The 27646-nt window shown below is 38.5% G+C and overlaps 3 protein-coding genes and 2 pseudogenes across 15 annotated transcripts; 3 read left to right on the forward strand and 2 right to left on the reverse strand.

Moving 5' to 3' along the window:
• Positions 1–1200: 1200 nt before the first annotated feature.
• LOC111778976 (trihelix transcription factor ASR3-like) lies at positions 1201–8248 on the forward strand. Of its 2 annotated transcripts, XM_087119009.1 has the most exons (3): positions 1201–2209; positions 7091–7132; positions 7740–8248. In XM_087119009.1, exons 1-3 carry the CDS (start codon positions 1462–1464, stop codon positions 8027–8029), a joined length of 1080 nt encoding a protein of 359 aa, XP_086975135.1. In that variant the 5' UTR covers positions 1201–1461; the 3' UTR covers positions 8030–8248. The 2 variants fall into 2 exon arrangements, with proteins under 2 accessions (XP_086975135.1, XP_086975136.1); XM_087119010.1 differs by lacking the exon at positions 7091–7132 and having other exon boundaries at positions 1203–2209.
• A 12-nt stretch (positions 8249–8260) lies between these two features.
• LOC111778827 (inactive leucine-rich repeat receptor-like protein kinase CORYNE pseudogene) lies at positions 8261–11173 on the forward strand (annotated as a pseudogene). The gene is made up of 3 exons (XR_015413467.1): positions 8261–8287; positions 8762–9532; positions 9766–11173. The product of XR_015413467.1 is annotated as an inactive leucine-rich repeat receptor-like protein kinase CORYNE pseudogene (transcript).
• LOC111779141 (tRNA dimethylallyltransferase) lies at positions 10236–13149 on the reverse strand. 6 transcript variants are annotated; one of them, XM_087119014.1, is made up of 8 exons: positions 12874–13149; positions 12687–12798; positions 12544–12587; positions 12339–12449; positions 12124–12220; positions 11928–12030; positions 11557–11730; positions 10236–11081 (listed from the first exon to the last, which is right to left on the reverse strand). In XM_087119014.1, exons 1-7 carry the CDS (start codon positions 12957–12959, stop codon positions 11591–11593), a joined length of 693 nt encoding a protein of 230 aa, XP_086975140.1. In that variant the 5' UTR covers positions 12960–13149; the 3' UTR covers positions 10236–11081; positions 11557–11590. The 6 variants fall into 6 exon arrangements, with proteins under 6 accessions (XP_086975140.1, XP_086975138.1, XP_086975139.1 ...); XM_087119012.1 differs by having other exon boundaries at positions 10236–11220; XM_087119013.1 differs by having other exon boundaries at positions 10236–11256.
• Positions 13150–13403: 254 nt separating this feature from the next.
• On the forward strand, positions 13404–18657 carry LOC111778826 (pentatricopeptide repeat-containing protein At5g13270, chloroplastic-like; annotated as a pseudogene).
• Positions 18658–27642, reverse strand: LOC111778847 (coiled-coil domain-containing protein SCD2). Of its 6 annotated transcripts, none has more exons than XM_023658831.2 (17): positions 27072–27640; positions 26484–26650; positions 25940–26015; positions 25765–25806; positions 25607–25669; positions 24808–24857; positions 24693–24720; positions 24280–24354; positions 24051–24161; positions 23915–23975; positions 23464–23580; positions 23195–23322; positions 22938–23007; positions 21054–21095; positions 19707–19747; positions 19119–19245; positions 18658–18953 (listed from the first exon to the last, which is right to left on the reverse strand). In XM_023658831.2, the coding sequence occupies exons 1-17, from the start codon at positions 27426–27428 to the stop codon at positions 18874–18876; spliced, it is 1635 nt and encodes a 544-aa protein (XP_023514599.2). In that variant the 5' UTR covers positions 27429–27640; the 3' UTR covers positions 18658–18873. The 6 variants fall into 6 exon arrangements, 3 of the variants coding, with proteins under 3 accessions (XP_023514599.2, XP_023514598.2, XP_086975134.1); XM_023658830.2 differs by having other exon boundaries at positions 23195–23334; positions 27072–27639; XR_015413275.1 differs by lacking the exon at positions 18658–18953 and having other exon boundaries at positions 19140–19245; positions 22938–23012; positions 27072–27642.
• Positions 27643–27646: the final 4 nt, after the last annotated feature.

Below are 27646 nucleotides of genomic sequence, written 5' to 3' on the forward strand. Positions count from 1 at the left end.
TGAGGATCCAATAATATTCTAAAATATATGCAACAAAGATATTATACTTTTATTTATTTATTTTTTAATGTTTAAGAATTTTGAATTATAGTATTTTTATTGAACAGATTTAAGATTCTGAGATATAATTGAAGAATGAGTAAAAAGAAATGGGTAAGAATATAGGAAATTTAGAGTGATAAAAAAAAAAAAAAAAAAAAAAAAGAATAATAATAATGAGTCACAGAATGAGACACCTTACTAACCCCTCCACTAATTACCATAATGTGTGTGTAATAAAACTATGTTATCTAAATATGTCCAACTACCCCTTCATTTTTGGGTATTCAATTTAAACTACAATATAAACATAGGGTTAAGAAATATAAATATATGTATGATGCAAGGGTGAGTTTGATTTAGGTTTTAATTAGTTGGACTTTTTGTGGAAGAAAAAAAAAGGGGTTGGATGGTAGGGGAGGGAGAGTGGTGGGCTGCCTCATCCATTATTATTTTGAAATTGAATTTGAAAAGAAAATAAAAGAGAGTTTATTGGAGGGTGGGGGGGCCATATTAGCATAACCAAGCATTAGGCACTAACAGAAGATTAGGACAAGTGATTTAATGTGTAAGGAAGGAAGGGAGGTTGATTAGCCAAAAAAGTTAGTGGGATTAGGGATTAGGGATTAGGGATTAGGGATTAGGATTCCCTAACTTGTAGCCCTACCCTCCATCCTCGTGCTTTGCTTCTTCTGCTCATCCACCTTTTTTAGGGTTAAATATTTATGACCATTTAATGCCCCCCCCCCCCCCCCACCCCTCCATTTCCTTTTTCTTTTTCCTTTTGTTTTTGTTTTAATACGCTTTTAATTAGCGTAATATTCCCAATAATTTACACCCAATTGGGCCAAATGGGGAGAGAAACAAAATGAGCTCTCCTCCCCCCTGCCGCCCTTGGAAAACTAATATACAAAAAGCTTATTATTTGCAACTATCCATAATTAAGACAGATTTATTCGATTTTAATTAATTCTAATTAGGAAAACCTTAATAAGCATTTATTCAAGGGTCAATTGCTGCAATCTACAAGCATTACCCATTTCATTTAATTGAATTTCTTTTCTTTTCTATATTTTTAATTTTTAAAGTAAAACCAAACCAATTTTGAAATAAGAACCCAATCACGACGCCATTAAAGGCAAATCCCCCCCCCTCCCCTCCCCGAAAAAGCCCTCCCTTCTTCTTCTGCTTCTCTTTCTCTTTCTCTTTCTGCTCCCCTTTTCTACTTCTCTCTCTATATTACGGAGAGAGATGATCTGACAAACTGAATCCCAAACGCCGTAACGGACACTCCCTAAACATCCCCGTTTACGTCGTCCCAAAACCATTCTCCAATCTCCATTAAGTCACGTGCTCTTCTTCTTAACAATATTCTTATCATTTTTCTTTTTCTTTTTCTTTTTTTTCCCTCTTTATATTTATATGGCTTTGCAGCAGCTTAGCCTTGGCCCAACTCCCGTTGACGCCGTTCCCGACGCCGTCACGAATGGCCTTGACGCCCGCCCCATCTCATCTGACGGCGGAGACAACGGCAGCAAAACCCCCAGGCTCCCCCGTTGGACCCGTCAGGAGATTCTCGTCCTCATACAGGGAAAGAAGGTTGCTGAGACCAGGGTTCGCGGAGGCCGGGCTGCTACTCTCGCCTTTGGTTCCGCCCAGCTCGAGCCCAAGTGGGCCTCTGTCTCCTCCTACTGTAAGAGGCATGGGGTTAATCGGGGTCCGGTTCAGTGCCGCAAGAGATGGAGCAATTTGGCTGGCGACTTCAAGAAGATCAAGGAGTGGGAGTCCCAAATTAGGGATGACTCTGAATCCTTTTGGCTCATGAGGAACGATTTGAGGCGCGAGAGGAAATTGCCAGGGTTTTTCGACAGAGAGGTTTATGATATCTTGGAATCCGGCTCGGCTCCTTCGCCGTCGCCGGCTCTGGCTCTCGCCCTCGCTCCTGCTCCTGCTCCTGCTCCGGTCCCCCCTCTCACGTCAGCCCTAAATTCCGACGACGCCGAGCCGGAGCACGTCTTCGATAGTTTTAAAACTGCGGCAGCGGACGACGGCTTGTTTTCCGATTTCGAGCAGGACGAAACCAGCCAGAGCCCCATCAAGGAGGTCCCGGGGAAGGAGGCTCCGGTCCCGACGCCCGACGGGGAAATTCCTGCTCCGGCACCTTTATCAGGTAATTGGAGAAGAAGGGTCAAATTCAAATCTCTCTCTATTTGTTTAATTCTCATTCTACAACCTGCGTGGTCTCCAAAACATCCGGTTTCAGAAAATTAAATGATAAATCTTCCTGGTTGTTTCGAGATTCTTGCAGCTTTATGTGGCAATTATTCTTTTCTCCTTCCACCCTTCTTAAAAAACCATTTTATATGTTCTGTCGGCTTCGAAGAAGATTTGAAGCTCCATTTATTTCTAGTTTCAATTGTTGAACACTGTCATAAGCCCTATTCTCTAGGACCAAGACCTATTCTCAAGGTCTTTTTTTGGCTTGTTAGTTTATCTTTAGGTTTAACAGAAGGCTATATAATGCCATTCTTTCTGCTGTTGAAATCATCAAGTTTTGAGTGTCATATTGTATGTCTTGAATAACTTTGGTGTTGTGAGTACATTTGTTCCGCTTTCGGCGCACAACAAGTGGTATCAGAGCATTGTTGTGGTATTTGGGGGTATTGTGAAAGTTTGGGCCTCATCGACCATTAGACGTGCTCACAATCGTGTTTATTCTCTTGAAAATCAGTTTTCAAGAATTGTGTTTTTGAGTTACATCCAGATTAATTATTGCAAATGGCCGAACCATCACGACGTGGATCGAGAGTGTGGAGTTCCAATCTCGAAGTAGAAAAATTTGATGGAACCAATAATTTTGGTGTTTGGCGAGGCGAAGTTAGCGATTTGCTGGTCATGCAAGACCTCGATGTTTCTCTCCAAGAGGAGATGCCTGAAGACATGACAGAAGCAGAATGGACAAAATTAAATCGGCAAGCCTGTGGAATTATTCGATCCTGTCTTGGCAAGGATCAGAAATATCCATTTATGAAGGTTACCATGGCGAAAGAATTATGGGACAAGCTTGAAGCGAAATATATGAAGAAGAGTGTGGAAAATAAACTCTATTTGAAGAAGAAACTCTTCCGTTTTGACTACAAGGAAGGTATCTCAATGGCTGAGCATTTGGATGATTTTAACAAAATCATCACTGATTTGCTCAATCTTGATGTTAAGATTGATGACGAGGACAAGGCGTTGTTGTTATTAAACTCTTTGCCGGAATCCTACGAGTTTTTAGTAACAACCCTACTACATGGAATCACTAATATTGATTTTGAAGATGTTTCAAATGCCTTAATAAACAATGAGATGCGAAAGAAGGAAAAGGAGACGTATCAAAACTCTAGCTCAAATGTTCTCACTGCTCATGGAAGAACTTCTACCTGGAAAAGGAACGAATGTGGAGAGTCTCGATTAAAGTCGAGAGGTAGATCTGATAATTGGAGAAAACTTGATAAAAATGAGTGTGCATATTGTCGACAGAAAGGCCATTGGAAAAAAGATTGTTCGATCTTAAAAGAGAAGGGGTCGAAGTCCAATGTGGTTAAAGATGACGACACTGATACAGATGATGCCTTGACAATCTCCTTATCAGCCAGCCAAACCATGGAATGGATTCTTGATTCTGGGTGCTCCTATCATATGTGTCCCAACAAAGAGATGTTTTTGGACTTCAAAAAGTTCAATGGTGGAGTTGTCTATATGGGCAATGATAGTACTTGCAAGATAATGGGAATCGGCTCAGTACAAATCAAGATGTTTGATGGGGTTATACGAAAACTCAAAGATGTGAGGTATGTTCCTGACTTGAAGAAAAACTTGATTTCACTTGGCGTTTTGGATGCGAGTGGTTATCGCATCATTTTGGAAGGAGGGAATTTGAAAGTAGCTCGTGGAGCTTTGGTGGCAATTACAGGAACTAGAAGAGGTAGCATATACTACCTCAACGGAACCACAATAATTGGGCATGCTGCTATGGCAAGTTCGAAAGAACAAGACATATCGAAATTATGGCACATGCGACTCGGGCATGCTGGTGAGAAGGCGCTTCAGACATTGGTGAACCAAGGAGTCCTTAAGGGTGCCACAACTGGAAAAATTGATTTCTGTGAACATTGTATATTTGGTAAACAAAAAAATGTGAAGTTTGGTACAGCTATACACCAAACAAAGGGTATTTTGGATTATGTTCACACCGATGTATGGGGTCCCACAAAGAATGTCTCATTGGGAGGAAAGAGGTGGTTTGTCACCTTTATTGATGACTACTCGAAGAGAGTTTGGATGTATCCCATGAGGCACAAAAACGAGGTTCTCCAAATCTTCCTAGAGTGGAAGAAAATGGTAGAGAATCAGACGGATAAGAAAATCAAAAAGCTGAGATCAGACAACGGGGGAGAATATACTTATGATCCATTCCTTAAAGTATGCCGAGATGAAGGGATCGTTCGACACTTCACTGTTCCTGGTAAGCCACAACAAAATGGAGTTGCTGAGAGAATGAACCAGACATTAATAGAGAAGGTTCGATGCATATTGTCTCAAGCAGGATTGAGTAAGGCATTTTGGGCTGAGGCTCTCAGTTATGCAGTTCACTTGGTGAATCGTTTACCTGTTTCTGGAAACGGTGGGAGAACTCCGCTTGAGGTATGGTCAGGTAGTCCTGTTAGTGATTATGATAAATTGCATGTGTTTGGGTGTCCTGCTTATTATCATGTGACAAACTCAAAACTGGATCCTAGAGCAAAAAAAGCCAAGTTTATGGGCTTTAGCAAAGGTGTGAAGGGCTATAGGTTATGGTGTCCAGAAACAAGTAAAATTGTTAATAGTCGAGATGTGACATTCGATGAGTCTGGAATGTTTTTGCAGAAAATTGAAAATAATGACGAGGCATTGAAGCAGGTGGAGAAGGTGGTGTTCTCTCCTGATGTGGTTGCTCCTACCGAAGAACCTATTGATCAGGTAAATAATAACTTTGATGTCTTAGAACAAAAAGAGCAAAGTCTTGAGGAGCAAAGCCTTGTGAATGAAAGAGTGGAGGAACCTGAGTCAATCGCCAAGAATAGACCACGAAGGGTAATTCGAAAACCTGCAAGGTTTGATGATACGATAGCATATGCTTTCTCTTTGATTGATGGAGTTCCTAACAGCTACAAAGATGCTATTCAGAGCCCGGATAGCTTACACTGGCAAGAGGCTGTGAATCAGGAGATAGCATCATTGGAGATAAATCAAACTTGGGATTTGGTACCACTTCCAAAAGGTAAGAAGGAAATTGGTTGTAAATGGGTTTTTGCAAAAAAGGAAGACTCTTCTGGTATACGTTATAAGGCTCGACTTGTGGCTAAAGGTTACGCACAAAAGGAAGGTATTGATTACAATGAAATTTTCTCACCTGTGGTAAAACATTCTTCCATTCGAATTTTGTTGGCTTTGGTTGCTCAATTTAATCTTGAGCTTGCACAACTTGATGTAAAAACTGCTTTTTTGCATGGAGATTTGGAAGAAGAAATATATATGGCGCAACCAGTTGGTTTCCAAGTAGTTGGACAACAACATTTAGTATGCAGATTGAAGAAATCTTTGTATGGGCTGAAGCAATCCCCTCGCCAATGGTATAAAAGGTTTGATCATTTCATGGTAGAGCATATGTATACTCATAGTCAATTTGACCATTGTGTGTATTATCGGTGTCTCGATGATGGATCGTTTATCTATTTGCTCTTATATGTTGATGATATGTTAATTGCTTCAAAGAGACAGATGGAGATTGATAAGCTCAAAGATGAGCTTTCTAAAACATTTGAAATGAAAGACTTAGGCAATGCAAAGAAAATACTTGGAATGGAGATAGAGCGAGATCGGAAAAAAGGTACAGTCTGGTTGACTCAGTCTCAATATCTACGCAAGGTATTGTCAAGATTTAGTTTGAATAATTCAACCAAACCCGTTAGTACTCCACTTGCTCCTCATTTCAAGCTTAGTGCTTCCATGTGTCCAAGTTCTGATGATGACAAAAGGTATATGGAGAACATTCCTTATACAAATGCTGTTGGTGCGTTGATGTATGCTATGGTGTGTACTCGACCTGATCTTTCACACGCAGTAAGCATGGTGAGTCGTTATATGCATAATCCTGGTAAAGAGCATTGGCAGGCTGTAAAATGGATTCTTAGGTACATTCTTGGCACTATTGATGTTGGTATTAAGTTTCAAAAACAAGAAATGTTTAAGCTTGACAATCGTGTAGCTGGTTATGTGGATTCTGATTATGCTGGTGATTTGGATAAGCGACGATCTACTACGGGTTATTTATTTACTATGGCTGGTGGACCTGTTTGTTGGCGTTCAACATTGCAGTCTACTGTTGCATTGTCTACCACTGAAGCAGAGTATATGGCAGTAACAGAAGCTTTTAAAGAAGCTATTTGGATGCATGGTTTGATCAATGACTTGGGTATTTTGCAGGAACATATAGATGTATTTTGTGATAGCCAGAGCGCTATTTGCTTGTCAAAAAATCAAGTCCATCATGCTCGTACAAAACACATTGATGTCCGTTTTCACTTTATTCGAGAAATTATTAGCAAAGGGGATATTCGGTTATTAAAAATTGGAACAGCTGATAACCCTGCTGATATGTTGACAAAGGTTATCACTCGTGAAAAGTTCTGGCATTGTTTAGATTTCATCAACGTCGGAAGGGAGTAGTGTGTTGACATGGTAGCAACCAAATTAGCTATAACTTGGAGATCTTATGACAAGGTGGAGATTGTTGAACACTGTCATAAGCCCTATTCTCTAGGACCAAGACCTATTCTCAAGGTCTTTTTTTGGCTTGTTAGTTTATCTTTAGGTTTAACAGAAGGCTATATAATGCCATTCTTTCTGCTGTTGAAATCATCAAGTTTTGAGTGTCATATTGTATGTCTTGAATAACTTTGGTGTTGTGAGTACATTTGTTCCGCTTTCGGCGCACAACATCAATTTCTTTCCCCTTGATTTACAGAGAAGCTGTACCAACCTGCTAGTCAAGGTTGTCCTGATCAAGGTAAGCTCAAAGTACAATTCGAATACATATTCATTCTGGGACTCTGTTGTAAACCCTTCCTTCAGACACAAGTATTTGTTCATAATCATTGTGGTCGTTTGATGGTTCAACCTTTCATTTAGAGGATGAATGAAAATCTCTGGTGCTGTTGCACGCCTATGTTCATTAGCTGCAAAGATTAGTTCTTTTTTGTCTTCTCAATTCCGGATGAATAATGAAGTCAATAAAGCACTATCTTCTTATATTGTTGATTTGATATGTTTTATCTTGTGCGCTTCAAATTTTCAGTCAGAATCCCTTTTTTGGTACCCACTAAGCTTTTGTGTCTGTACGTTCGTGAATCCTATTGTTTTTACCCCTCCCCCTCCCCCTCCTTTCCACTACGAGCGTCGCAGTTTCAAAATTCAGCTGGCTCTGCGAATCATGTTTTAGCTGTAATCTGTAAGTGTGGTCAAAGTTTGAGTGTCCGTTCTGTGAAGGCTCAAAAACTTGGATTAAAATCTTGTTAGAGGTGTTGTTTTTTTTTGTTGGTGTTCTGAATCCCCAAATTGTTGGGAAGAGTGGAGACAATAATAACTCATTGTGAACCCAATCTGGTGTGCAACAGGCACGTCAAATGAGAGAGAAGCAGCAGCAAATCCGGAGATAGGATCGAGTTTGCAAGAGGGACGGAAGCGGAAGCGCATTGCAAAAGAGGGGGAGGAGGAAAGTATGATGATGCAGGATGAGTTGATTGGCATCCTGGAAAAGAATGGGAAACTGCTGACGGCTCAACTTGAAGCTCAAAACATGAACTTCCAGCTGGACCGGGAGCAGCGAAGATACCACGCAGATGGGTTAGTGACGGTTCTGAACAAGCTCGCAGATGCTCTAGGCAGGATCGCGGACAAGCTGTAGAATAAGAAGCAGGCAGTGCAAAGGTGTACATAAGCAACAACGTTTTTGTGACTTTTTATGACGACGACCAAATTAGTGGAGAGTAGAATTTAGATGGATTTCCCCATACACAGATAAGAGGTTCATATTTGACCCCATTTCATTTTCTGCTATATTTGTAAATCTTTATTATTATTTTATTTTCATTAACACGCATTTGCCTCATTCCATTTGTTGTTACTCGTTTTTGGAATGCTTTTTAGTAAAGGATTCAAATACGTATTATTGATATTGAGAGATAAAAGATTAGGAAATAAGATGTTTAAATGAAGAAGCAATCTTTAGAGGAAAGGTGGACGCAACGCAGAATAAGACAACAAACCCAACTGACATTGTGGTAATAATAAATAATATTTGATAAGCTAAAGTATAAAAAATAAAAAATAAAAAATAAAATGAATTAACCAATCTAAACCTTACGTCTACGCTGCTGTCATCCCCACGTTGCAAGGATAAAATTACGTGATATTGACTCCGTAATAAATCCAATATAATATAATTCCGACACGTAATATCATTTTTTTTTTTTAATTAAACTACAGAAAGTATTGTATATTGGTAGTAGAGTAGTAGTTTTAGTAGGGACACAAACGACATGTGGAATCAAAATTTGAATTTGTCCTTCGGATTCTGTACTCTGCTGTTTAACACTCATCATAATTCTGTACTATTTAATGGCGGTGATTCTGTAAGGTGAACCCAAGTTTATGCTCCGATGCCCTTGTTGGCTCTTGCGAGCATTTCGTGCCATTCTCTAAAACTTCCCATTTCAAGAATGGGTTTCATAGGATTCTTCTCAGCGTCGCCTAAGGGGTCGTCACCGGACTCGCTGGCGTTTTTCTCTCTATTTGGTTCATCCGCAGCCTTGTGGGTTACCTAAACCGAACCCCACTTCTTTGAAGGACCCCTAATTTTTTCCCCAAAAATCGATGCCGATGTTCTCCAGGCAGCGCTGCGGAGCGAAACCCATTGGCTGGGTTTGAGTTCGAACTCAAATGGGAAATGCTACAGGGCTGTTCTGGCCAATGGGCATACAGTGGCGGTGAAGAAGCTCTAACCCATTCAATGCGGTAGCGCGGAGGAACGGCGGCGAATGCAGCAGCAGATGGCGGTGCTCGGGGGTTTGAAGCATCGGAATATGATGAGCTTAAGGGCTTACGTCGACGAAATGGGCAGCTGCTGTTTGGGTCTCTTGAGGACGCAATGAGGAAAGTGCGAGAGAATCAATTGGAACTTAGATGGGAAGTTCGGCTGCGAATTGCTGTTGGGATTTGCCAGAGGGCTTCAGTTTCTTCATTTTGAATGTAACCCTCGAATTCTTCACTGCAATTTGAACCCTGCAAATGTGCTGTTGGACGCAGAGTTTGAACCAAAATTGGCTGATTGTGGGTTAACAAATCTCTTCCCTGATTTTGATAGACCTGCTTCTTTGTACACCGCTCCTGAGTGTCTTAACAGCTCCGGGTAAATCCTCCCAAACCCCAAGGTTTCAGTACTCTAAAATCCTCTGTGGTTGCGGTCTTTGAAAATGAAAGAAATGCCCCTGGATGTATACAGACATTGATTGCCCAAATAGGCATTACCCGTCGAAGTTCATTTAAAGCTTACGATGTTGATAAGATACTGAAGTTAGCTGAACTTTTTACAATGTCGTTTTCTCTCTCTGCATTAATGATTATACTCCTTTGCTTTTCTAGGTAAGAAACTTGATTACAATTGCATGCTTAATCCATGGCTTGGTGGCATTCATCTTGAATTGGTATACTGACAAGAGCGACATTTTCAGCTTTGGGGTGATACTGAGCGTTTTGTTAACTGGTAGAGATCCGAGGGAGCGGCCATTGTCGAACCGAGAGGATGGGAGTGGCAGTGGGGGGAGTGTAGGACGGTGGCTCGAGGAATCAGTGGAGCCGCGAGAAGCTGTAGATAAAAGTATGAGAGGTGAAGGGGTGGAAGAAAAAGAAGAGATGGTGTTGGCATTGAGAATTGCGGGTGTGTGCGCATCAGAATTGCCCGAGGACAGGCCCCGCAGCGATGAGTTACTTGTGATGCTGACCCAATTACAGAGCTTTTGAAGCAGTTGGCTCAGTCCGATTATGGCAAATGATCTACTCATGCTCCAATAGTCGCAAAATTCTCAGATATTTAAGCTCTTCAGCAAAAAAGATTAACCACCGAATAAAAACATATCTACGGATTCGCTTCAAGAATGTTCTTGATATGAGAAAAATGAAAAAGAAAATGATAGATAAAGGGACAATACTAGTAGTCTAAGAATAATACATACATTCAAGCCTTCACAACCACTAGTTTGTTCTTTTTTCCTCTAAATAATTGGTCCAAAACCTTATCCAGTCGCGAGATATCTGCCATCTTTTATCTGTTTAGCCTTTTTTAAGTCTGAATCCTACTCTAAAGAAGCATCCAAGCATCAACTTCGCAGCAGATTGAGCCATTCTTCACCACTTTCCTTACCATCTCCATCATCATGCTCTCTCTTTCCACCAACCACCAAATCAAAGGCCTTCTCAATGCCTATGAGGTCCCTACGAAGGCACCCCACTTCTCAAACTCAACGTCAACGTCCCACCCTACAAATAAAGGCAAGTGCGGTTGGACAAGACCCTTCAACAGTTGACTACAATATGTCTGATTCAATACCCCTTTTCGTTTGCTGCTCTTCTGTGTCTGTTTCTACAGAGCTTTTCCTGCTGAGGCTTGTGACACTGTTGGAGGGGAAACTTGTGATGTTGAAATGTATCCGGAAGTAAAGCTAAAACCAGAGGCCAAGAAGGGGGGGCAGTGTTTCGGAACCTGTCGATAGAGAGTATCGACAGTATGACCGTCCCAAGACGTAAGATCTCAACAAAACAACCCATTTGCACCAACTCATTTCTTGTGAAGCAACACTACTTTAAACATCTATAGGCAATATGATACATTATTCTTGAGATTTAACGATTGTTGCAGAGTGTTTCCAGCGGAGGCTTGTGATGATCTGGGGTGGTGAATTCTGTGATCCAGAGTATCAAAAAGGGGTTTACTATAAAATCTTAACGGGAACCAGGATTTGTAAACAAGGGTTGAGCCCAGGGTCAACTTTCAGTTGTTTTCTTTTCTTTTCTTTTCTTTTCTGCTGACTTTCCGTTGTGCTTGTAAATGATTAGTAGAAAACAGAGTTAGATATTCTGAAAGAACATAAGACCATCTGTTCTCAGATAAATACAGGGAGCTGAAAGGCAATAATCTACCATAAACAATACTCAAAACTGCTTGCTCGTTTAGTGAGAAAACTGAAAGAATTTCATGCTGTTTCAAAATTGAGATGATGGAAAAACTTGATTGATTAGTAAGATTATAGAGGCAACTATTAATCACCCATCATAAAAGTTGAACAGACACCAAGTTTATATAATAATGATACTAATATCAGAAGATTGTTCTTCATAAACAAATACTAATATATCAAGGTCAACCTACAGACTTACAAATGATGAAGTACTCAAGCTGCAAGGAAATCCATTATTCTGTAATGTCTTCAGAAACTTCCTCCAAACTCAGGAACTGAAGAGCAATCGAGTATTTTGCACTTTTAGTCCTCAAACAACAGTCATTTCCACAATTGTTAATACTTCTCAGGATGAACCATCCAGATCCATCACCTTCAACATAAACCAGAAATAGTTCAATACAGGTGGCCAAAAGGGCATATCAGTTAACCACCATCAAGAAGACAACACAATCACTTTGCACCACTTATCATTTGTATTTTCTGAAATTACCATGCAATACACAAATAACAAAAAATGGGGTCAACTGCTTTGAATTTGGGTTGAGCAGTCAGTCAGCTTAAACTAACCTCTAATGGTGAAAATGGTTGGAACCCATCTCTTATAAATGAATATCAACCTTGGGGACTCTCCGTGGTGTGTATCAGACAACACAAGCTGGCAAGGCCTACACTGACCGAAAAATCTTTGAAGTTAGAAGCAGCAAAGAAGAGGGTGTCATCTAGGAGAGTAATTTATTCATTGGAAGTTCTGAGAGATGCAAACCCACTTAGCTAGGCTCATGGCATTATGACAAAGTGCTAGTGTTCTAACCATTGCTAGGTCTCTTCCGCGAGGATTGGCATATTTTTCCTGACATCGCCTTACAAATAGAAGGTGAAATGAAAAAGGGAATAAAAACCTACAAAAATACATAGTAATGCACAGAGTACCAGTGGATAGAAGTTAGAAGGATAGAAAATATGGGAAAATATGGAGACCTTTCCTCGAAAAAATCTCCAAAATCGTCAATAACAACTGCCACGGGAAGTGTACGATGCAGGTGAAATGCAGAGAAGTACTTGTTAATTCCCTCGTCGTCCTCCAAATACCTGAAGTCAGAATTAGAGAATTCACACGTTCAAGTAAAGCAAGTGAAGGGACGATCGTCATTTAATTAGGATAAAGAGTGGAATGACCACCGACTTCATTTGTATGCGCTGAAAGGTTTCGGATGCTGGATCAACTCCCTGGATGTTAGGCCCAAAGGGTTCTAAGTTTCAGCAAATATGCAACATTCTATTCAATATGACCACAACACACACAGACAGAAACAAGGAGAGAGATGCCTGCGAGAGATATGGAGGTTTATTCTCTAATTTGCGGCGGTTGCAGATGAAGGTAACATTTCCCTCCAAACCCAAATTAAAAGCAAACTGAAAAAGCAAGGAAGTCTTTCCGCTGCAAAATTTTGAGGGAAACTAGATTGAATTCAACGAAATGAAGAAGAAGCGAGAGAGGGATATGGGGCAGTACCAGGAAGGAGGCCCTGAAACAAGCATGATTGAGTGGGAAGAGTCGCATTGAGTTCGGATTTGCCGCACCGAGAAGAACCTTTCCATCCTATTCCTGCTCAAACAGAACAACAGCCAAATGCACAGAAACTGAAGCGAAAAAGACCCCGAAAATCAACCCAGGAATAAGCCATGGCCGAGGCTGAAAAGAACGAACTTCTGAAACTTTGGCAAAGCAACCCAGGCATTATGGCAAGGTCCATGCTATCATTTAGGGCCGGTCCACTCCTTACAATTCAAGGCCCAAAATCCATAAAAGAAGGAGAATAAGATGAAATTTCCAGTCTTTCACTTTCTCCCGATTTTCGTAAGCACAAAAACCCCGAAACAAATTTGTAGTTCAGAAAGGTGCAGGTGGCCTGTGCATGAGTAACCTTGATAACAGGGAAAGACAAATTTGATCACACTGCCTTGTGGTTTTCTCCACCAATATGTGGACAAATTTGGTTCTTACTTGGTGAGATTTCGGAACAAGTTCGAGGCCATTATTGATTGTATTCTATACTTCCTTCGCAATGTTTCCTACCCACCAAGCTTTCGTCGGCGGCAGCTCGTGATAATAGGATTCCGGCCTTGAAATCAGCAAAATTTACTCAAATTCCTTCATGGATATCTTTGAAACGCATCCTTTCTCCAGAGAAAATATTCAAGATAGCCAATTTGAAAATGTGCATTTAATTTCTTCGGAAGCTCAAAGAAGTTCGAGAATTTCTCGAAGACCTGGATAGGGCGGGAGTTTCTGTTGCTGCCAAAACGTTCAAATGCCTTCTCCAAGTGTATGGGAATCTGAGGGTTTTACCAGATGGTAAATTCGTTCACCATCTACTGCAAAGGACGGTGCGCAACCCACCTGGTTTCCTTCAGAGTTGTGCTTTTAAAAATGATTGTTATTGTGGTAGCTTGTCAAATGCCCGAAGACTGTTCGATGAAATGCTCGAAAGAGACTTGGTGTCATGGTTGTTAAAGATCAAGTATTTGTTAGATCTAGTTTTTTATTTGATTTAGTTTTGATTTGATTAGATTTTATTTTGATTTGTTTACTCGCTTGTTACCAGATTTTCTGCAGATTTTTAGGTAGATTTTCTGAATATCTTTTTGTTATCTCCATATAAATATAGAGCATTCTTGCTCTTCATAATTCAATCTTCTCATTAATCATTCAATAAATCCCTCTTTCACTAACAATTGGTATCAGAGCTATCTTCTTAAGGATATGTGAGATCAAAATGGGAGAATAAAGTTTTTGAGCTGTTGCACCACCAGTCTTCGATGGAGACAATTATCAAATGTGGGCAGTTCGTATGGAGACTTATTTGGAGGCCTTGGATCTTTGGGAAGCAATAGAAGAGGATTACGAGGTCCCTCAAAACAGCAAAAGAAATCTGGGATTATCTCAAGGCTGAATATGAAGGAGATGAGAGGATTCGTGGAATGAAAGTCCTGAATTTGATCAGGAATTTCGAGTTGCAGAAGATGGAGTCAGAGTCGGTAAAAGAGTATTCTGACAGACTTCTCAGCATTGCCAACAAGGTGAGATTGCTTGGTTCTGTATTAAATGATTCCAGGATCGTTGAAAAGCTGCTAGTCACTCTTCCAGAGAAGTTTGAAGCCACCATTACTACTCTGGAGAACACCAAACACTTGTCAAAGATTTCTCTTATAGAGCTCTTGAATGCTTTACAAGCGCAAGAGCAAAGAAGGTCTATGAGACAAGAAGGGGTGATTGAAGGTGCCTTACTTGTTAAGCATCAAGATAGCCGCAGGTATAAAAACAACAAAAATTTCAAAAATCAATTGACGTATGGAGATTCATCTGCCAATTATCAAAAGACAAAAGGAGGAGGTTTCAAAAAATCCTATCCACCTTGCCGCCATTGTGAGAAGAAAGGTCATCCACCATACAAGTGTTGGAGAAGACCTGACGCCTTCTGCTCTAAATGCAATCAACTTGGACATGAAGCTGTGATCTGCAAAGCCAAAGATCTGGTGAAAGAAGTAGATGCACAGGTCGTTGATCAAGAAGAAGAAGAAGATCAATTGTTTATGGTCACTTCTTCCTCAAGCAAAGAATCAAGCGAGACCTGGTTGATTGACAGTGGGTGCACAAATCACATGACTTATGACAAGGAGTCTTTTGAGGAATTAAGAGACACCGAAGATAAGAGAGTGAGGATCGACAATGGTGAACACTTGGAAGTCAAGGGAAAAGGCACAGTAGCTATAACAAGCTATGAAGGTACAAAATTTATTCCAGATGTTTTATTTGTGCCTAAAATTGATCAAAATCTCTTGAGCGTTGGTCAGTTACTTAATAAAGGTTATAAAGTGTTGTTTGAGAATAAGCGGTGCTTGATCAAAGATGCTAGTGGCAAAGACTTGTTCAATGTCAAAATGAAAGGAAAAAGCTTTGCTTTAAATCCGACGGCCTTTATATCCAGAGCTGGTGCCACTGGGACTTGGCACAAAAGACTTGGGCACTTTCATCATCGAGGTTTGCTTCAGATACAGTCAAAGAAGCTGGTAGAAGAACTCATTGACATTGATGATGACATGTCTCCTTACCGTGCTTGTAACTTTGGGAAGCAACATAGGCAACCCTTTCCTAAACAGACATGGAGAGGCTCGAAAAAGCTGCAACTGGTTCATACTGATCTTTGTGGTCCTCAGCGAACACCATCACTAAATGGTAATCTTTATTACATTGCTTTTATTAATGATCTAACAAGAATGTGTTGGATATTCTTGCTGAAGCAAAAGTCAGAAGTTGCGGGTGTATTTTGGAAATTCAAAGCCAGAGTTGAGAATGAAGGTGCATGCTTGATTCAGACTGTAAGATCAGATAATGGCAAAGAGTACACTTCAGAAACTTTTAATAGGTTTTGTGAAGAGGCTGGAATTGAACATCAATTGACAACACCATACACTCCTCAACAGAATGGCGTCAGTGTCAGGAGGAATAGATTCATAATGGAGATGACGAGATGCATGCTTCATGAGAAGGATCTTCCAAAACGTTTTTGGGGAAAAGCAGCAAGCACTATTATGTGCTTGCAAAATCGAATTTCAACAAAAGTTGTAAAGAACCTGACACCATTTGAAGTTTGGTATGGTTACAAACCTTCTTTAAAGTTCGTTAGAGTATTTGGGTGTCTTTGCTTCATTTACATTCCACAGGTCAAGCGTGATAAGCTTGACAAAAAGTCAGAAGTTGGCATCTTTATTGGCATGTTAGAAGAGTCTAAAGATGAACGACAAGATGCTTTGGTTGATGATGCACCTGTCCAAGGAGGAGCTTTCAGTGATCGAGAAAAACAAAATCTGAGAGTTGGTTGATCGACCTCTAAACAGGAAAAATAATTGGAGCAAGATGGGTGTTCAGAAAAAAGCTTGGAGTTCACAGCATCTAAACAAGGAGGAGTGTTAAAGATCACGTATTTGTTTAGAATGCTGTCAGTTAGTATCTAATTAAATCTCCGTTAGGAGTTAGATCTAGTTTTTTATTTGATTTAGTTTTGATTTGATTAGATTTTATTTTGATTTGTTTACTCGCTTGTTACCAGATTTTCTGCAGATTTTTAGGTAGATTTTCTGAATATCTTTTGTTATCTCTGTATAAATATGGAGCATTCTTGCTCTTCATAATTCAATCTTCTCATTAATCATACAATAAATCCCTCTAACAATGGTTTATAATGATATCTGCATATACGCAGATTGGGCTTTCTCGTCAATTCAGGCATAAGGATTTGTATCCAACCAATCCATTTTTACAAGCCTCTTAAGTTTCTTTGATGATCCTTCTATGTTAGACCTTGGCAATCAAATGCATTCTCAGGTGTTTAAACATGGACTGAGCTCAAATGCCTCGATTGAGACTGCAGTCATGAACATGTACAGTCAAATGTGGTTGGTTAGGCAGCTGAGCTCGTGTTTGATATGATGACTGAAAAGAAAAACAAGGTGGGTTGGACTGGATTGATGGTAGGATACTCTTCAACGAAGTAACGAACTGCAGGATGTTCTATCACTCTTTGGGAAAATGGTCAGAGATGGTGTCGAACTTGACGCGTTTGTGTTTTTGATTGTCCTCAAGGTATGTGCTGCTTTAGAAGATTTGAATTTGGAGATGAAAATTCATGGTTACCGAACTAAAGTTGGGTTGGACAGTGCAGTTTCTTTAGGAATTCCTCTGGTGGATTTCTATGTGAAATGTGCAAGTTTTGAAGCTGCTTTTAAAACTTCTGAGAAAATACAAGAGCCCAATGATTCTACATGGAGTGTTGCCAGATTGGTAACTTCAGTGATGCTTTAAAGACATTTAAAACTATCAGGAATAAAGGTGTGGCATTGAATTCTTACACCTATTCCTGCATTTTTCAAGCTTGTTCTGCTCTTACATGTTTCGATTTTGGAACTACTCAAGTTCCTGGCGATGCAATAAAAGGGGACTGATTTCCTTACCTATTTGGAGAGAGTGCAATGGTGAGACAATGTACTCCAAATGTGGCAGATTAGATTATGCCTTCCAAACCTGCAAATCATTAGACAAACCTTGATACTGCTGCTTGGACTGCTGTAATATTTGGTTATGGAAATCATGGGTATGCATCTGAATCTATGAGGCTTTTTATTAAAATGCAGGCGTTCAGTGTTCGGCCAAATGCTGTTACCTTTATTCTTGCAGCCATTCAGGCTTGGAACCGTACACAGAATCTAGAATTCTTCGCTATGATTGTATGATTGATGTATACTCTTGTGGTGGCGTCCTAGATGACGGCCTTGCGTTGATAAAGAGTATGCCAATCAATGACGATGAAATGAGCTGGAAATGCTTGTTGGGTGGTTGCTGGATCACACAAGAACCGTCGGGAAGACTGCAGCTGAAAACCCTCCTTCAGTTGAATCCAGGGGACACTCAATCAGTCATGTAACCATGTTTAATTTGTGTACTGCATTTGGGAAATGGGAAGAAGCAGCTCACGTGAGAAAGAAAATGGTTAAGAAGAACTTGAAGAAGGAGCTCAGCTGCAGTTGGAATACCATTAAAGGCTCAACGCACAGGTACATTGTAGGTGATCGACACCATCTTCAAACTGCATTTCAAACAGGAGGATTTGGCTATGTGATTTTTCAGATCGAAAACAACTTCTGGTTCATAGTGAGAGAGTTGCCATTGCTTAAGGGCTCATCTTGGCACAAGTAAATCTCCCATCCTGGTTTTCAAGAACCTCAGAGCATGCAAAGACTTCCATGAGTTTGCTAAGGAAGTATCATCGGAGACAGGTAAGGATATAGTCGTTAGAGATTCAAATCGTGAAAACTAGAGATTCAAATTTTGGAATAAAGGTTTATTACAAATTTTAGATGGATGATGATCTAGAATTATGATTTTGTTTTAATGTATTTTAAGACTTTTATTTAAGATCATATTTACACATGGATAATTATGATCCTAAAGTATGAAGGCTACTCTTCTTAAAATACAAACAATGTCCTTACCTTAAGATATTTAATCAACAACATAATTCAAATCTTACTTTCTTTGGAATGATTGAGACTTAGTCAATGGTAAATTCATAAATGTTTATAAACTCAATATCCAGAATACCAACTTTCCTTCCCAGCTAAAGCTATCAGTTTCTTTTTTAACCTCATCTCCTTCCTAGGTTAGTTATGAGTACTGTATACTTGAACCAGGAAGTGACTTTTTCCCCTAAAATGCAGAAAGTAAATTCCATATCAGTGGTTTCAGTGCATGTGATATATATATTATATTAGGAGAAAGAAGGTACATCAACATAGATAGAGCATGAAAAAGGAGACCCCTCCCCAGCCCCCATCCAAAAAGACAACTGCTATTCCCATGTGTTGGAGAAAAGGACCACAACATTTCATAATTGGAAAAACGAGTCCTCGGAATCAGAATGATGCATTATCCAAGGCTGTCATTGGGTCGAGCTCTTCAAGCATTCTCTTTACGTGATGCTTCCCACATTCTACGCTCAATCCCCAACTTCCTAAGCTCTATGAGGCCTTGCTCAACTGAAAATTGGCGTTCACACACACACAGTAAAAGAAAAAGAGGAAGGTAAGAAAATGAAAGGAGAGGAAGTATAGGATATTATGCAGCAGTACGTTACAAAATTCTCCAGTTAACATGATATAAATCTATTCCAAAGTTAAGTCATTGAGCTCATCAAAACTTACCTTCAACTGCATCATGAGATGAAGGAGAGTGAGCACTGCGACTGATCCAGAATTGAAGTCGTTCTTTTGCAATATCCTCTTCGATACCATGAGCTTTGGCTCTTCTCCAAAAATATGTAAGCCATGCCTGGATGCCAAGAATGTATCACATGTATAATCAGAACGTTTATGACATAAGCATGTCAAACAGAAATTGAAGATCAAAATATGGAAATTATTTGCCACTTTTTATTCTGTTGTTAGGTAGCTCAGCGTAAACAGAATAGCAGTTCCACTCGTTAATCAAGTAGCTTGCGAAAGAGAACTCGGTACTTGTGAACAAAGGTGCTCTGACCAGACAATGGTCACAGAGAGTTGCTCTCAAGTGACAGCCACGTGAATGTATGATGGGCGTTGGTTTGCTACGAAAGAATATTCTAACAGGGATAGCAATGTACTAACTTACGTTAAATAGTTCTCGGCATTTATTTTTCAGAGAGAAAATATTACCACCAACCAACATAGTCTAGCGACTCTAACCATTCAAAAATACCACTTATATGTCATGCAACGGAAAAATAGGTTATACAAAAGAGACTAAGTTAGTACCTCTTTGAAAAGAACATCTTCAGATTCCTCTGGGCTCAATTCTGAAATAAACCAAAAACTGATTATCTTCATAAATCTAATTTACTCAAATTAGATCTCCAACAACTTCAATTCTGATTTCAATTTAATCTCCTAACCATTAAAAGAAAAATTATTTTCCTAAAATTTGGGGCATTAGAAGAGTATATAGAAAGCTTAAGCTCAACTATTGTTTCATAAATCAAAATTAAACAACCAAGCTTAAAATTAAAAGTATTCAAGTCTATAAGCATCTCATGGAAATGAAACGCAGTCATTAAAATACTAGAATAAGATGCGTGGATATTAGTAGTATATCAATGGTGGTAAATAGTTAGAGATGTCTAGGTTATAAATAGAACTGCTAGGGACCTTAGAGGATGTGTATCATTTTAGTGGTGTATCCCTTGTGGGACTTGGGAGTGAGCCCTCTCGAAGGGCTATAGTTATATTGTAGTTTGTCTTCGATAATGCAATATATTAGTATCTTTTGTTTTTCTGTGTTCAGATACCTAATAAATTTGTGTCATCAATGTTTTAAAAGGCTTAAGGCATACTTGAGTCTTTTCCTCTTGAAGCGAGGTGCAAGCCTCGAAGTGGTATAAAGCATCCGCCTCAATTTTTAATCAAAAACATTATACAAATCCTAAATTTGTGTGAACAAGTATTGCAAAACTCAATATTTATAGCAAAATGCAGAATGTGAATTTCAACCAGCTGGGTTTTGTTTTAATGAATGCTTATTTTCGTTTCCTGAAGAATGTTTTCTTCGTTTTTGTATTCAAAATAAAAATTAAAAATAAAAATTAAAAAAAGAGTATATTTTAATCGTTGCCATTTTTTCTTTTTATTTGGATTGTATCTTCTAAAACACACTATGAGGACAAGGTTGCTTTGAAGAATAGAATAATGTGAGAGTACCAGTATGAAATTGTTGGGATTTGTAATATATCAATAAGGAGTATAGTGGTAATAGATAGGGATGTCTTGATTATAAATAAGTGTTAGGACTTTAGAGGGTGTGGATTATTTTAGTGTTGTGTCCATTGTGGGACTTGGGAGAAATAGCCCTCTCCAAAGGCTCTAGTTACCGTTTAATATCTGTTTAGTATTACAATATTTTAGTATTTTGTAATATATTAGTATCTTATGTTTTTATGTTTTTACGTTTTTTTTTTTTTTTTTTTTTGTGTGTGTGTGTGTGTGTGTATTTAGAGACCTGATAGCCTATTATCAAATTTACGGGAGCGATCTTCTAATGAGCGAGTCTAGCAAGTTTTAACCCTTTTAAATTTGAGAACTAACGGAACGGCAACAAAAATGACATACCAAAAGCCTCCATAAACTTGGGATCAACTGGCGATTTTATATCTGCAACATTAAAATGAGTTGAAAGTATTCAGCAAAAAATATTACCAAATGCGAGAATTAGTATTTTAAAGTTGGTAATTCATGCAACCATGGTGGAATCAGATATAACATAATTCTTCTATGTTACCGTACAGAATCAAAAATCAAAAAAGTGTTTCACTAAGATAATAAGATTAGCTACGTTTCTTATCAGATTATCTATCAATAGACATTCAGAAAGCTAAAATTATTTATGGCTGGAATGCTCATGAAATAAGGGGAAAAAATTGCGGCTGCAATTGACTGAATGGCATTTGCAATAGCATTATGGATACCAAAAAAAAAACTGATAAATGACATGAGATATGTGCGAAATAGAAATTGAAGACACTCAAACGATCCACATGCAAAATTAAGCAGTCCCTGCACTCGAGAAACAGCAGTATTTATGGGGGGGAAATTCAAAATGGAGGGGTGACAAGGAGCAAGCTTATACTCAAGCAAGACAAATTAGACAACTCAGCGCAGAAAACTTAGCAAAGTCAACCTAAAGATGGCATGAGGTCCCAAGCAGGGATGAGGCTAAAGGCTTTTTCGTGAAGGGGCAAGCTTTTAATTCATACAAATAAACAATTATACCTAAATATAAAATAAAGGAAATAAACAACTCCATGTTTGGCCTACTAAGTTTTTTACCCCTGATTTATTTACTCCAAACAGTCCACTGTTCAACAACTTCAGTGTTCACTATTTAAGACTACACATTTATCAAGGAACCTCTTCTTTTTTTCTCCCTCCATCTCCCTCTCTCATGTTAATAATAAGTATTTTAACACATTTAAAAAGCGTAAAATATGTATTTATTAATTCAAATATATATTTTCCTAATTTTTTGTTTCATAATTTTCTCAGAATTATCCATAGGCATTGACATTTTATGGATATTTTCATAGACATGATGTTAAGTAACTTACTTCAAAATTCTAAGAAATCTTGCAAAACATGACTATTTTGAGAAAGAAAAAATTATAGGAAAAATATCATTCAATTTCATTGATAAATAACAAAGTTCATTTAAAATTCGTTAGAATTTGAAATCACTCAACATCCCACATACAAAAAAAAAAAAAAAAAAAAAAAAGGAATTACAATAAAAGCAAAGCTTAACTATAAAGATGCTAAAGGTGTGTTTCATTAGTGAATACTACAATGATGAAATATTCACATTATGTTGTTAAAATTTGTGGTATTTTAAAATTACAAGAAAATAAATCAAATATAATCGTTAGGCTTTGAAATCATAGATAAACAAGTCATCCATAAAAGATGGAGTTACAACATGGTTCTAAGTTTAACCATAAAATGTTAAATTTTTGGAAGGCATAGGGAATAGATATTCAGGGAAGTTGAAGATGACCAAAAGATTTTCCTCACATCAGACATTGTTATGCAATTAATTTTTTTAACTATATATATATATGCACACACATTTTAGGTCATTAGAACAAATGTCTTAAAAAATGTAGAAAAAAAACTAACAGCAAGCATACACAGACTTCAAAACTCTATGTTAATAACTTAGCACCCCAAAAGTTTAAATCCAGACTAAACAATTCTGCACCCTAAATGCCGACTTCCTTAGTCCAGACTAAACAAACACACCTCAAACACATATTGTTTAACTCCATAAACAGACCCACAAATTAAATAACTCCAAACTTCATAACTCAACTCATCACCCCAAACACCTCTAAATGAAAAATCTAGTTAAAGCATTGTAAAAGACTCGTCGATTTTACCCATTAGAGAAGCTATTAGAGTATGATAAAATATTAAAATCAATGCCATACTAAAAATTCACACCTGACAGAGATTGTCGCGCAGAATTTGGACGCCTCTGTTGGGCCAAAGCAAGCACAATCGCCTCCTCCACCTTTGCTTTACAAGGCAAGCTTAAACTTAATTTAAACAGTAATAGCAATGACAAAATGAAAACGATATCGAAGAACATAATTTAGCGAATAAAAGAAAACAGAAACTTATACTTTGATGATTGAAGTTCCCGAGGTACCCCCACCCAAAAAAAAAAGGAGAAAGAGAGTAGTGTATTAGAAAGAAACCTTCAATGAAGCAAGTTCTTTCAATCCCATTTCAACAGATAGCATACTTTCAATATTTCCTTCTCCAGTTAGATCACTTATATCAGGAACAAGTGTGCTCCTTTTCTCAGTGTCCAGGTCTCCTGGTGCTGTAAATGGCACTATGGGATGGGATGACATGATATTGATTTAGATGACGCACCCACCAAAAAAAAAGTGAGCCAATAGTTGTGGGTGGGCAATGGCAGGAAGATCAATAAATAACTCGCAATCACCAAAAAGGAACTTGCCTTTTTGAGAAAATTCCTCCTTAGCCTTTTGCCCTGCAGAAATGACAATCTCAAATGGGAGCGGAGCTAATGATGACCAGTGTTCGTACTTTGTCACAGCAATATCTAAACAAATGCCTGAAAAGCAAGAAAATAGATATGGTAAAAAGAAAGATTAATGAGATGTAAGGAACTATCGGTCACCAAATAGAGATCAAAAAGAAAAAACAAGTAAAAAGGTTCGCACATACAGGGAGGCTGATGTTCTACAATAGTTCAAAACAAGATAGCGGTTTAAGGAAAATTTTCCAACTGATTAAAAAATTTCAGGATATTTATATTACCAACAACGGGATGATATAATGCCAAAAAATGAGCAACATGGCATTTCAGTTAGGTTCAACTAGCATATGAAAAAGAAAAAACTATGTAGAATTCAAAGTAGTTGAAAGAGGCGTGTCCTCAGATTTACCATATTTTGCTGCTAGGCCCCAGTAGCGAGCAAGCCAACACCTTTTAAGAACTACTTCTTCCTGAAATAAGAAATGTAAATCATTCTCTAATGCAAACTGACATGAAAGTCTACTTCAAGTAAAGCAAGTACGAACCATCTCTTTCTGAGTCAAAATCATTCTTTGCGTCATAGATCGGAGAGCCTTGACATCATGTTCAACTCCATGGAGTTGTTGAACAACATTCGCAGTCTCTTCTTTGGATTTCTAATTCAAGTTAGAAATAAGAGACCGAAAGGCAATGGTTATGGGTAGCATTATTTGAAATCTGTAAAAAATAATTATGTTTAATATTATGGACGCCATAAGATGCAAGGAATATAACCTGAACTTCAGATTTAAGGGATTCAATTTCATTATCCCCCCCATCCTTTGATTGTTTTGCTTCTTTAAGTGCAGCCTGTAAAAATGAAAGTACCATCAGAAATAATGCTTTTTCTTTGCTGTTTCATGCATAGGAACCAATAGTCAAATATTTACAATACCTTCCATCATTTTTCAAACAATTTCCTAGCAATCATAAACCATTTGATCAGTAAATCTAACAAGGCAGCTTTTAAAAAAACGTCAGTGTCCTAGCAATCTTACTGCAATAAATACTTCGATAGTAGTCTCTTTTCATTTTTGTCAAAGACAAGTTTGGTTTCTTGTTCAAAAAAGTATATATATTTCTATGGTTAGAACTAAGCTTCCCTAGGTACTTGATCATAAGTCATACACATCCGATGCAGTAAATACCTCTCTCTGACGTAATGCTGCTTCCTTCCTGCATTATTAATAGCACGGGATGTTATATCATACAGACATCAAGAGAGAAAATAATCCAAGGAAATTAAGTTAAACTTGCATTGACCTGCTCAAAAGTTTAGCTTCTAAAGAAACACCTTCCCCCAGAGCAGCAACCTGATAACTTAGAAACACATCAGTCCCATGTATTTGTCACCGTAGAACAAAAGTGGAATTAAACTTTCAGACAAAAATCGGATCATTAAAGCAAACGGTAAAGACAAAAGTAAGTAATTCAGCATGGACAACTTCTTCCATTAAGACCTTTGCTAAGGCTCTAATGCTCACAAGCTGACTGTGACATCTAACCTATCAGGTAAAGCAACTTCACACAAGCTCACACTTTGTTGAACCTCAAAGAAGTCCATAGTTCTTTTTTACTCTTTCATCCATTTAGTTCTTTCGTTTCGGTTCATTCCCTTGTCTAAAACTTAGCACTTGTTTATTTCCAGGGGCAACGCAGTTCTTGAATGAAGTTGAGATGAACCAAATTATCACTTCCGATAACCAACTGGGTGGAAGTCTCCAGCAGATCTTGGCACCTTTTAACACCTCAATGCTTTACTCATTTTCTTACGCATACCGTCCTCTAAGCTTTTTATTTGTATTCAAATCCTTATACTCCTTTTATATTGTCACCTCATGACAGTATATTAACAATTTCTCATTTCCTTTTCTTTCTTAACTGTTGACTACACTAACTTTCTCATTTGCTTTCTTTCTTTAAGAATTGCTATACTTGATGCTGTTAAACAGATCCAAAATCGCATTAGATATTCAAATTGCTGCTGAGAAAAGATTTTCCATAGCAAAGTAAATTACACACACGACTAGTTGAAATCATATTGAAATGATCTATCCATTACCTGCTTCTCAAGTTCCCTAACTCTTGTCTGTGCATCTTTACATCTCGTTTCCTCAAGTCTGAGCTGTAAACAATACCCAAATACATATTTAAGCACAAAAGGTATTTGAAAAAATGCTCAAACCCAGTGAAAGAGAAAGAATTGAAAAATCAAAGCACCTTCCCAAGAATGTTCTCGTTCTCCTCTTGTAGAATATCAAGCTACAGAACAGAGAATTTACAACTTTTAAGTACTTGGAGACTGGAAAAAGGGCAATGTAACGGACATACTGCTTTACAGTCACACAGCAATTATATGATTCAGACATATGAAACAATAATGCGATGGACTTACTTCATCACGAAGGGCAGAAGCTTCTTGCCGATCTCCTGAATCTTTAGTATTAAAATGCAACGTATCTGATGAGAATCTGCAGTATACCATTAACAATTCACCAATTTTTTGATCAGATGCATGATCTTATATTCTATACTACAATAATTATTATATACAGGGTTATCCCATTCTCGTCAGCTGATACCAGGAATGGACAAAATATCGGAAAATGTATGTTACATACACATCCATAGATGTGGCAGCCATCAATATGAAAGGGTAAGCCAGATTTTTAAAGTTTCTAACAGTACAGTGGTCTTCTCTTAATCATAACCCAAATTGACAAATCCTTGACTTGAACAGGACAAGCAAACTAGTCAAATCTTACAAGACCAATTATTTTTACAGAAACAAACAATATAAAACCGAAAAGAGAACATATGTCAGATCTGCAAAAGATAGAACACGGTGTTAAAACCAGATCAGTAACTTGCATTGTATGCATACGGTCCAAACCACAAATTTGAATTTCTAATGTATGTTATAGTCCAAAAAGATTTACCTTTTTTCTCTTTGCTTATTAGTAGGCGGATCTAGAGGTGGCATAGAAGTTGCCGTCCTCAGTGTTGTTTTGGGTGGAGCCACTGGCAGTGAAATATGAGATATCGATGATCTTCCTGCGGAAGTGGAACGAACTGAAGGAGTTTCCTCTAAAAAGTTCCGGGCTAACTAATTAGAAAACGAAAAGAGGAAATTCGATTAATCGTCTGTGATCAGCTGTGGTCTTATTCTTAAAAAAAAAAAAAAAATGATTAAAGAAAAGAAAAAAAAGCTATTGCATTTCTAGAACAAATGGGAAACACCGAACGAGCATTTATTAGGATGACCTGATAATTTAACGCAAACATGCATTCATTCTTAAACGGAATGATCCGTGAATCTCAATTTCGTGAAATGAAAATCCAAAAAGGCAAGTACAAAGTAACTCAGAACAGATCTTAATCACCATTTACGTTGACATACCTAATTCTAGCAAAATTCAGTCAGAAACGGTGCAAGGAAGCCAAAAAAAAAAAATGTAGAAAAACAAAAGTAGACAGCTTCAGCTCTATAACTCAATCAGAATCGAGCATGATGCAATTTGACTTACTCCAGGGGAGGGAGATCTGGTGGTTTTTCCAGTAGGAACAGCAAGTCTGCTCCCATTATTAACATTCCTGGAAAATGAAATAGGAGGAGGAGCACCATAACGAAATCCTAGGTCATCCTGATCATCCTCATCGTCATCGGCGGTCTGAGAAGCCATAACCTGCGCTAGCCGCTGGGCCGCGGCTTTTGCAGCGAAGTTCTGAGTGCGCTTAATGCTGGAAGTTCCAGAGACGGAGGAGGATCGCACGTGATGGGCGCGCGCCGGCGACATTGCCGGTGATGCGGGGCCACCGGTGCTGCCTGATTCGCTGCTCCATTGGCGAGCATAAATCGGGCTCTCAGTCCGTTTCACATCCATCTACAGTAGTAGCAGCAGCAGCTTGGTGCAAGAGATGAGAGAAGCACAAATAGATACTAAGAGACGCTAAGAAGAATTGGGAGTTCTTGGAGTTGACGTAATTTGGGAGTAAAGAATCGCAAGAGAAACGGAGGCAACACAGTTTTTGGATGCGGGATCTTGCTTTGGAAAAGTGGAAGAAGACGGCCGCCGCAGATTTTCTTTTTTTCTTTATTCGT

This window comes from Cucurbita pepo, chromosome 17, assembly GCF_057944985.1.
Source record: "Cucurbita pepo subsp. pepo isolate OVF chromosome 17, ASM5794498v1, whole genome shotgun sequence".
In the NCBI taxonomy this organism is placed as follows: Eukaryota; Viridiplantae; Streptophyta; class Magnoliopsida; order Cucurbitales; family Cucurbitaceae; genus Cucurbita; species Cucurbita pepo.